The sequence below is a fragment of the Meleagris gallopavo genome, chromosome 7 (assembly GCF_000146605.3).
Source record: "Meleagris gallopavo isolate NT-WF06-2002-E0010 breed Aviagen turkey brand Nicholas breeding stock chromosome 7, Turkey_5.1, whole genome shotgun sequence".
In the NCBI taxonomy this organism is placed as follows: Eukaryota; Metazoa; Chordata; class Aves; order Galliformes; family Phasianidae; genus Meleagris; species Meleagris gallopavo.
Genome location: NC_015017.2, coordinates 18,308,709 through 18,320,011, shown reverse-complemented (window position 1 = coordinate 18,320,011; position 11,303 = coordinate 18,308,709). Strand labels below are relative to the sequence as shown.

Genomic DNA, 11,303 nt, shown 5'->3' with positions numbered 1-11,303 from the left:
TTAACTGGCACACTATCTGTATTGTGAGACCGTAGGCTATGTGATCCTAGAATTGAAGAAATGGAAGTCAGCTAATATAACCAAGCTTTAAAAAAAAAAAAGAAGATTCAAGGGGATCTGAGGAAATACTAAAAAGCCATACTTGGCATATCTCCTACAGGTCTTTCAGGGGATGAGCAAGCATTTGGATGGTGGTGATTCTGGTCATAAGGTTTAATTTCCAAAAAGCTTTGATAAATCTTTTTGCAAAGGTGCTTAAGAAGTTAAGCTGTAATGAGACAGGTGGAAGGTCCTCTCATGGACAAAATATTGATTAAAGGTTAAGCTGCAGAGGTTTGCATGAATAGTTGGGTTTCATGTTGAAGAGAGCATTTCCAACTGCTTGTGTGCTAATTGCTGTGCCACTCTGCATTCGCAAGTGATCTTGAGAATTGAAAAGTAAGCTGATGAAGCTTCTAGCAATACAGAATTACAGCAGTCAAAACTAAAGGTGGTTGTAATGAGTTACTAAGTATCTTTTGACATGTGTATGTGGGGTAAAAGAACAGCTGAATTTCAGAGCTGATAAATTCAAAGTAGTGTGCATCAGAAAAAAACATACACATTGTGATGAGCTCTAAAAAAGATACAAATAGATAGTAAGCCATGCCGTTCATCATGGAGAGTCTCAGCTCAGCGTTCAAAGTTAAATGGAACATTGGATAGTTAAGGAAATCATATAAGGCAAAATACAGAAGAGTGTCATACCGGTGTGTATGGTAGTGACTGACTTGTATTTTGAACACCATGTATATGTTTGTAGACACATGTACATCACCAGACAAATTCAGGGTGGGCAGGATCATTGTTAGATACTGAACATGATGGATCTGTGGACACAACTTCCATCAGCTGTTTACTGTTGATGTACCAGGATGGAATCGCGCCATAAATTCTATATGTGACTGCAGTAGGGATGAACCACAACCTACATTTGGAGTCAAGACCCTGTGCTTGCTGACCTTTGGCATGATCCAGTATGGCTATTCTTACGTTTTATTTTCAGAAATAACATACAGACTAATTTTAGATGAGTATTATGCTTTTATCGCGTAGTCCCTCTGTGAAACTTCTGAAAGGTGAATAAAGGAGGTTAATTTGACCCTAAATGTATAAAGATGTCTTGGGAATGACTACGGCTACTTGAGGACTTGCTTCTTCTTCCAGGAAAACAGCACTAACCTTGAAGTAGTGGAGCAGACATACAGGAGGAACCCAATCTTGCGGTACACCCAGCACCCTTTGCACTCCCCTTTGCTCCCACTACCATATGGAGATGTTAGCGTCAACTGTAAGTATTTTAACCATGTGACAATCTCCTCTTATTTTGAGGATTATTGAGGAGCCTGAGCACAACAAAAATGGTCTACTAGCTTCCTCTGTGCAGGTGAAGTTCATTTGAAGCAATGCATCTTGCAGGGTTTGGAGGGAGGGAGTAGTGCCTTTCTCTTCCCATAATGAGTTCTACATCTGCAGTGTTGTGACTGAGGAACAATTCTTACAGTAAATGGGGGAAGGTAGCTGATATAAATGTACAGCCTGCCTTCTTGAGTTGCACATGGTTCCAGTGTAAGTCCTAGTACAGGGTTACAGCATGCATCTGGCATTGGGATAGTATTTGTAGAGAAACTGATACAGACTGCAAATGAATCTTTGAATGCTTTAGGAACAGAAAATAGCTAGACTGATAGGCCTTCAGGTAGCCAAAGTGTGACAGTGGCACTGAGTCATAGCACGAGTAGGATGACTTTTTGCATGTGTTTATCAGCATAGAGAGGCCTTATGTGGGGGAGGAGGGTGGGAATTTGATTTTTGTTAGGAAACTCTTCCTTTGAGGGATGTGTCAAAGGACGGCAATTGAAGCCTCAGTAGAGGTTATGGAGCAAGTCAATAGAAAGAGTAGAACAAGCTGCTGTGACCAACTGGTCACCCTATGTAAGGGAACTTGGGAGGGCAGTAGGTGAATTATTAATAGCAACAAGCAATATCTTGCTTAAAATTGCCCTGACACCAGAGGAATGGCATTTATCAAAGGAATGACATATAGATAATTAATGCCTCTCTTTTAAAAGGTCTTCAGGAGAGATCTGGAGAATTTCAAATCAGTAAATCTGACTTCAAGAATCAACAGAGAGTCTGTAATAAAGAGCAGCAGTAGGGAACGAGGTGATAAGGGCTTTGTAGAAGCAAGTTATATCTCAATATACCTCAAAAATGTCTGAGAGCTCTTTGAAAGAGCTGCCAAGGCTTACTGGTACAGGTTATCCTCTGTTGTGGTGTAACCTAGTGGGCAGATTTCCAGGGCGTATTTCAGCAAGCCTTTTAAACAAGTTTAATTGCTTCAAGATTATAAGAAATCTTCAATCGGTTAATTCCATATTTAAATGACTTAAAAATAGGAATAAATGCAGTTCTCTAAAAGAGAGTGGTCATCGGAGGATTTCAGTGCTAGCACTGGTAGTGTTTGATATTCATAATTGAAGTAGAAAAGGGGATGAGCACTGAGGTGACAATGTTTGATGATGATCTCAGTCTGGCACACTGGAACTGAAAGTTGGTGATGTATAGGTGACGTATAGAAGAATTTTTAATGCAGAATGACTGAATTTCCAGAAATTGATTTCAATCTAGGTATGTAAAGCAATGCTTTTGGGGAAGAACAGTCTGACTCAAAGCAGTGTTGGGTCTGTGTGATCTTGTTCTGCTTAGGGAAACGAGCGCCAATTCACATAGCTTTATGAAAATGTCAGCTCTTATGCTGAGCAGGGAAACAAAACAGCTAATGCTACGGTTTGAATGCTTAGAAAAGGAAAAAAGAAAAAAGCTTTATGTTGCTATATTGATATGTCGTGCACATGCATGTTGAATACAGAATGCATTTTGGCCTTCAGTTACAAAGATATAGAAGTTTAAAAAAAAAAGTTCAAAGATTATCGAAGGCACAGAAAGATCTGCTTCCAACAAAGAGATTAAATGGAGAAGGACTCTTCAGCATCAGAGGAAAAGAAAAAAAAAAGACTGGAGAAATGTTATGGAGAAAGTGAAAGAGGAGAACTACTCACTGCCGTTTGGGTACAGGGATCAAATTAAATGACATATTAAAAGCACAGAAACAAAGAAAGAAGTGCAATGTCTAAGAACAGATTGGCACTTGTGATCAGTTTATCATTTGTTTTGTATTGTTTTTTTCCTTGAAATGAATTAGATTTCAACATTAATTTCCTTTAAAAGAATTATTCTTTTCTGTATGGAATATTCAGAAATGAATTCGCCGTTGTGACAAGTTAAATATTGGCAAATACTACTTAAAACTGCACTTGCACACATAAAGTAGATGCGTTAATGAATTGTAAGTTCAATAGATGAACCAGTGCTGCTCCTCAGGTTGCTCTTCCATCACAGACTGTACTGTTGTTGCTCATCCTATTGCTGTGCCAATAGGAAGAGGGAGACGCTCACCTCTTGCCGCCTTTGTGATTGTTCCCCAGTGCAACAAGAAAAGGGTTACAGCAGCTTACAGGATGAAGCAGTGAAGATCTTTAACTCCCTTCAGGAGATTGAGACGGTGTCTGACCCCATACCAATTATCCAAGGCATTCTTCAGACCTGCCACGATCTGAAACCCCTTCGTGATGAAGTGTATTGTCAGCTCATCAAACAAACGAATCACATGCCGCATCCCAACAGCACTGGGAACCTGCACCATTGGCAGCTGATGGCATGTATGAGCTGCACTTTTCTGCCCAGCAGAGGGATCCTTCGCTACCTCAAGTTCCACCTGAGAAGGTGAAAGTCCTTTTCATTTGCATCGTTCCCTTTCTCTCTACTTATCTTGCGCTGTCTGTTATAGCTGTATGTCTTACCCTCTTCCTGTGGTGAAGTGAACCTGCAGAAACGTGAGGAACATACTCATACTCACTGAATGAGGTATTCTGCAGTACCCACAAGCAAAACTAGCATTCTGGAGTAGCAGATACAGTAAACTGGATTTGCAGTGTTTTTCATTTTTTGCCTAACTAAGCACGTTATGCTTACAATATTTATTTTTAATCTGCTTTATCCTCCAATTTTTCTGAAATAAACTGTTTACATTTCTTCACAATTTATGTTCAGCATCCAATGCAGCTTTTCAGAGCAGTCCATCCTGGAATAAATGATGAGAAAGGCCCGTAAAGTCTATTTGATTCCTTCCAGGTTAGGAAAGAGTGAGTCGAAATTTGTGCAAATATACAAATAGTTGAACCTCTTGGACGTTCAAGGCCTTATTCTAAGAGACGCTGAGCACTACTCGATATTGCCACTGTATGTTTTTATCACTGGATTTGCACATAATGTTATGCCTAAAAAAAGTCAAAAAACAATTAAGTATGAAAAAATTTGTATTCCATTCTGTATTTCTTCATTTCAATTGTGTAAATTTAGCTACTCAATTCTCCTGTCTTCAGCTAGTACTGTACGCTTTGAAGTTCGATCTGCTTTTTTCATATGCTCCTGAGAAATCCCCCTGAAGTGACTGCAGTAAACAGTGGGAGCAGGTTTCATAATTCCAGGAATTAACTGAGCTCGTCTTCTTGCAGTTGTGTTTAACATTGATGTCTTTAACTGCAGTAGTCCAAGTTATTTGGTAATGTTCTTGCTTTCTGTTTCGTTGTGTAATGGCTTATTGTACTTCTCTTTCCAATTAGGGTAAAAGACCTTTTTCCAGACTCAGAAATAGACAGATATGCACAATTCATCAGTGATTCCCTAAAGAGAACAAAGACAAGGGAGTTTGTGCCCTCCCAGGAGGAAATACAGGCTCTTCTCACCCGTGAAGAAATGACCACAACAGTGTACTGCCATGGTGGGGGCTCCTGTAAAATCACCATCAATTCTCATACAAGTGCTGGGGAGGTAATGCATTCGTAGCATCAACCAGATCTAAGAACTCTTCTGTGTCTAGGTACTGATCCTGTTGATAGGACTCCTTTTTTTATATCCATCTCCAATTTTTCAGGGTTTAGGAAAAGTATTTTATATTTTCTTTCCCGGGTATCTGAGTATACCGCTGTCAGAGGTGGGCTGAGTAGAGCTGTGTGTATTGGTAGTTCCAATGACCAAAGTCCAGCTACATCAGCTTCCATCACCCCATCCTGCTCTCACCATTCTATCTCCATTCAGTTCATGGCTACTTGCGGTCCTTCCATTTGCACAGTCATTACACCAGGAACACAACATGTGTCTTTTTCCCCCTGAGGAGCTCACTTCTGAAAGTGTGTGCAATACCTACACTATAATCTGTATCTCTCTTGATTTTTTTGCAGGTGGTTGAAAAGCTGATCCGAGGTTTAGCAATGGAGGACAGCCGTAATATGTTCGCTCTCTTTGAACATAATCAGCAGGTGGACCGTGCTGTTGAGAGTCGAGTGATTGTTGCTGATATCCTGGCCAAATTTGAGAGGTAGAAAAATGTTCTGTAGAATCTTTGCTTTACCTCCCAGTTCGTCATAACCCTGGGTTAAACGAGTGTAGTCAGGTAGTTTTATCCAAAGGAGGTGCAGGGTTTCGGGAATTCATTTTGGTGTGAACTCCTTTTGGTAAGGTTAAAGTGCTCTTTCTCACTGTGGTGAAAACCACGTTCACATCTGTTTCGGTGATGAAAAAGCATTACCTGGGCAGGACAGAATTAGTGGTGCCTTTATCAAAGAGTAATACTTTCCTAGCAGAGCTCGGAGAAGGGCTGATTAACTCACTGTGCTGTCTTGATCATTCCATGTCTGTAAAAGGGGAATACTGCCTCCTGGCAGTCAATTCTTACATGATGCCTATGCATTTAGAAGTATCAAGGGCTATGAGCAGTTCAGAACAGCTTATAAAATCAAGCGCCATCAAAATGAGACATTCTTGCACGGTAACTTCTACTTTTGTGATTAATATGGGCCACACAAACGAATACTTCTGTGAGCTCCCTGTCCAAGGAAATAATACAGCATGAAAATGAGATGCTGCTTGTCAGATGTTTGGAACTGTATGGTCATAGCCATCAGTGGCTGCTTTGATGCCTATGTAGACATTTCTGAACTGCAAGGAGTAACTGTGTTTGCCCTGCTTATGAATGTATGCTGTTCTTAGGGACCATCTCAACAATGTAGCTGCCAATGCCACTTCCTTTGAAGTTATTGGCTTCATCTCCTCTAGTTAGAACACATGAAAATTAATCTGTTTGATCTAATGTGTTGGTCAAGTATATGTGAATAAAAACTTTCGGTTCTTTTGAATCAAAATTTCATTTAATTAAGAGGAACAAAATGGAAGCCATCAGAGAAGTGTGCTGTGCTGCCCTGAGGTTATCCTGGCACATTAGGTAGTTCTCTATGTTTTCTTCAGAAATCCAGGGATACTTCTGCAGTGTGAGTTGTACTGTGGATGTCCTAGTACTGTGGTGCTTCAGGTTACAGTTTTGTTTTTTGCTTTTTTTCTTTCCTGTCTTACAGACTTGCTGGCTCTGAGGAAGAAGAGGAGGAAGGGCAATGGCAGCTATATTTTAAACTATATTGCTTCTTGGATATAGAGAATGTTCCCAAAGATGGAGTGGAATTTGCTTTCATGTTTGAGCAGGTAAGCAGCAGACTTGGTTTCCAGTAGCAGAAGCACATTGGAGTATACAGAAAACTGGATTATTTTTGCTGTAGAAGTGGGAATGCTGATCTGGACAGAAGAACTTATTATCTCGAGTTTTTGTCTGGAGTCCACCAAGCAAATAGACAGAGAAGTTCTCTAGGGAATAGGAGTATTAAAAACAGAGTCTTTCCTTCTTGGATTGGCTTTGTATTAGGGCAAATGCTATAGGAATCTGTACATGGACCCAGCTGTGAATAATGTGTCCGTGTCCTAATAAGTCTGGGGGGACTTTTTGCTTGTTTTTAGGCTCATGAAAGCCTCATAGATGGTCATTTTCCTGCACCAGAGGACACACTGCAGCGCCTGGCAGCGCTCCGGCTGCAGTACCTTCATGGAGATTATTCTAAAATAAGCTGGAGTCTGGATGGAATCTACCCAGTTAACAGACTGAAATCCAAAATACTGCACTCCACAAAGAGCAGTGGCACCAGTAGTCACACTCTGGAGAGGAGACGGACCAGCTTCCTTGAAGGGACCTTGAAACGTGGCTTCAAAACAGGCTCTGTAAAGAAGCAGAAGGTAGAAGAAGAGCAGATGATGGAGATGTGGGTGAAGGAAGAGCTGTCAGCCGCTCGTGCAAGCATAGCACAGAAATGGACCAAGCTGCAGGGACTCTCTCAGCATCAGGCCATGGTGAAATACATGTCCATTGTAAAGGAGTGGCCAGGTTATGGATCAACCCTCTTTGACGTTGAGGTGAGAGATGCATTTAACTACTGCCAAGGAGAGGGGTCAGTCTGGAGAAGAGATACAGCTCTGTGTATGATATTGCTTAGCAGCAGAAGGGAACTTCAAGAAGTTGCTATTCTGTCTTAGTAAGCTGAGAGTAAGCTTGTAGTACCACATATCCAACAAGGTGTGATGCAGAGGTCAAGAAAACCAGTGCATCCTGCTTAACTGAGGGAGACAATAAATTCCAGTTTCATTTTTGAGAATTTTTTTCTGGGCTTAAGAAGGTGATAGCTAGTGGAGTGAAAGTAAAATGAAGCCATATTGTATTTGACAGCAAAAAATGCAAGCCTCCTCGGCAGCAGTGCTACAGAAATCTCTCAAACTGGGTCAGTTCGGCTGCTGGGATTATTCCTAGAGTAGGAATCTGCAGCTCCATTTTTCTGTTGTATTTAAGTTGCCTAGAAGGATTGTGTGCCCTTACTGTTTTTGCTGTAAAATAATATTTAAAACCCATTATTTTACAGATAATTATATGATGAGAAGTGTTAGGTACTACAGTCATTTATTACTCCACGAGTATTTACTCACAGCCATGTCACTTCTAAATCTTTGCAACAGGAGCATCTAGACGCTTCCTTCTGTAGGCTTTTCTATTTTCTATTGGGATAGAGAAATGAAATATCCTGCAGCGACCGGATACTGATGCAAGATTTCTGTTTCTGCAGTGTAAGGAGGGAGGCTTTCCAAATGATCTTTGGCTTGGAGTCAGCACAGAGAATGTGTCTGTCTACAAACGTGGAGATCCTAAACCACTGGAGACTTTCCAGTACGAGCACATTGTTTTCTTTGGAGCACCACAGCCCAACACCTTTAAAATTACTGTGGATGAGAGAGAAATGTTCTTTGAAACAGCCCAGGTATGTGAAAGCACTTGTTGCACATGCACTTTTACTAGCACTCCAGTAAAGCCCTAATTTCTGAGGACTAGACAAGATTATATGTGAGAGCTCTAGCTGAATGGTCAGGACAGCCAAGAAAAAGGATGAAGGAAGCTTAAACCTAAAGTGTTGTGGTACCTGGTTTTGAATACAGAGATGTACAGAAAAAAGAATGATGCTGGTTTGAAACTGAAGGAGATTGAGTGGCCTTCTAGGGCACATGGAATTGGAAATTTTGGGTGCTCAGTTACTTCATTCCCTTTCGGTTTATAAGTTGGGACTTCACAAAATTACAAAAAAAAATATGCTTGGAAGCATTACACATGCTTTTTTTGAGTTAAAGCTTATAGAGGTCAGTAAAACAGAGCACAAACTTGTCAAGCATTAAAAGGTGCTGCTGTAAGGTCACAGTTCTCTCCCAGCAGAATCACAGCTTTAACTGTTGTATTAACTCCCTATCCTTAATGCATATCAGAATTGACATGGGTCTGTTCATTTATAGCTTCTGCATTAAACAACATGCTAGAGTAACCTAGAGAGGCTTTTCCAAATAGAAGAATCACAATATTTTTAACACTTATTTGTAAAGAAACAATTACATGCCTGTCATTATCCTTGCTTTCATTGTCCAGGTCTTTTTAGTATATAACTATCACGACCTCAATAAGAACTTTCTGCAAAACATCTGATCTTATCAATGGGAATACATCATAAATGTGCTTATCTCATTGTGTTCCTTCTCTAGGTGGGTGAGATAATAAAGATCATGAAAGCATACATCAACATGATAGTGAAGAAGCGTTGCAGTGTCAAATCAGGCACCAGTGTGGACAGTCGTGCCAGCATCTGGACTAGGTGATATGAATGGACTGCCATGAAAGAGAGGCAGATGTTTGATAATTTGTATTGGCAACTTGCCAGCACAAGTGTAGCAAAGATGTTTTTAAGGATTCCACTTGAGTGACTACTGTATTTACAAACTGAAGTGGCATCTGCAGTACCTAGGATTTTGCACCTCTGCCCAAAGACATTAAACAGTAACAACTTGTTAAATATTAACAGCCCAAACCTTGTTTTCCCTGGCTTGTCTGATGAACAATGTACCTTTTAAAGAAGCAAAGACAGAAGCATCTTCCTTCTGCCTGTCCTCTCTGCTGCTTTCACAACTACCTGTCACGTGGACAGCAACAAAACCGCAGGAATCTGGACTACAGCAGGCAGGCTTTTCAGCTTCCTTAAAAATATTCAATATGCAAACATCTGGGATCAGGGGACCGTAGTATGGGCTGCAAAGAGAATATTTTGTTTTTATTTATTTTGTAGGCGACTCTAAAATAAGTCACTAGGGTTTTCTCTTCAGGATATACTAATGATCTGATCTGGTTTTAAAAAAAAAAAAGCCTTTTTGCAACTGAAGCCAGACTGTCCAGCTAAGAGGTCAAATACTATGTGAGAGACCATTAAAAAAACAACTAAAAACACGTAAGGTGAGTTGTTACCTCCCAGTGTATGGTTACAGGTACACATATCTAAAAAATGGCACTTTAAGTAAAAATTCTGAATACTCCATTGTAGAAGAAAATACTGGGGCCTAGCACTGCTGAAATACCTTGTCAGCTGCCATTCTGGGTGCATTCCATGTAGCACCTGTTGCATAAAAATTAACAACAGCCTTTTCCCTGGTACAGCTGAGAAGGTGAGATTGATTTAATTCAATTTCCAAAAATCTGTTCTTCACAAACTTGGGGTTTTGGATAGAAGTCAGAGATTTCAGTGCCTGCATTAAGTTGCTTATTTCTCTAGATGGGATTTTAGGCTGACTGGGATCCCAAAATTTAGTTTTAGACAAACTGTTTACTACTGAGTGAATAGATGCCTAGATAACCTCTTATAGGCAAGGATGTAATATGTAATTCCCCTGTACTAGTGTAAGCAAATGCCAACTCCTTCATTCTCTGGTGAGTTCTAATTTGAACTGCTTCCATCCCTAAATCCCCTTGCAGTCCCCTCTAGTCCCTACTCAGCAGCAAAACTTGAAAATCATGTTGTTTTGCTGAAACAACCACTTAGAGGGTTTAATAGCTACTTGCAATTCGAAGAAGAAGCAAAAGTTTTTCCTCCTCAGTGAAAGATAAAAGCAGGAGACTGAAGACAACTGTCATTGTTTAAAATAGTACTGAGTATCATTAGTTACATTGTAAATTGGCTGCTTTGGCAATCAAGGAGCCTTGAGGCTAGGCAATTTATGTCTTAGACTTGGAGTCCTGGACCGTCAAGGCCCTTTGTTTCCTAATGGAGCTGGAAGGCAGCATGTGATGTGGGCCATAAGATCACAGAATCATTAAGGTTGCAGGTTCGTTTTAAAATCAGCTGTTCCCATTTCTGGGAGGAAGAAAAAGGGGGGCATTTTAAGGCCTGTTAGCTGTGAAGGAGAAATTTCACAGAACAGAAAACGAAGAGTCAGCATGCACCAGGTTTGGTTCAAATTAACATGGGGCTTTTGCCATTTCACTAAAACTCTCACAGAGTAGTGCAGTTTTGAGCCCCATGCTGCACGAAGATAAACCATAGTTCATAATCTTGCTTCTCTCTCCTCCCAAGCCCACTGCAGCATGTATAAACACTGCCCACTTGCCACACAAGCCAGCCTACAAGGACAGCCACCACTGTGTATTGCACTTCCAACTGGAGTTTTGCCTTAAACAGCTTTACTGAAGGACCTTATGGACATCCCCTTTGTATCACGAGAAACAGACAGCTGGGTCACAGTGAGTGCATGGGCAGCCTGAGATGTGACACTGCACGCTGACTACATGGCTGTAGCAACAGCCTTGGTTATCCCTGTCCTAGCTCTGCACTGTTCCTGTGTTCTGGCTCTGGGGTTGCTGCAGGCAGCTTGAACCCACTTGGGAATGTAACTCCCATTAGTATTTGTTGTAATTTTGCTCCTTTCTATTACAAAATTCCTTCTGCTGTCTTTTTTTTTTTTTTTTT

General features: G+C 40.7%; 1 protein-coding gene across 1 annotated transcript in view; it reads left to right on the top strand.

Annotated features, from left to right (window-relative positions):
• Positions 1 to 9,708, top strand: part of LOC104911764 (unconventional myosin-X-like) — a 10,034-nt gene extending 326 nt beyond the window's left edge. Inside the window, exons 2-9 of the mRNA XM_031554294.1 lie at positions 1,158 to 1,330; positions 3,528 to 3,825; positions 4,725 to 4,932; positions 5,343 to 5,479; positions 6,513 to 6,636; positions 6,946 to 7,395; positions 8,097 to 8,288; positions 9,055 to 9,708. Of these exons, the coding sequence (XP_031410154.1) occupies positions 1,158 to 1,330; positions 3,528 to 3,825; positions 4,725 to 4,932; positions 5,343 to 5,479; positions 6,513 to 6,636; positions 6,946 to 7,395; positions 8,097 to 8,288; positions 9,055 to 9,168 (1,696 nt within the window). The 3' untranslated portion in view covers positions 9,169 to 9,708. The remainder of the gene's footprint in view (positions 1 to 1,157; positions 1,331 to 3,527; positions 3,826 to 4,724; positions 4,933 to 5,342; positions 5,480 to 6,512; positions 6,637 to 6,945; positions 7,396 to 8,096; positions 8,289 to 9,054) is intronic.
• Positions 9,709 to 11,303: the final 1,595 nt, after the last annotated feature.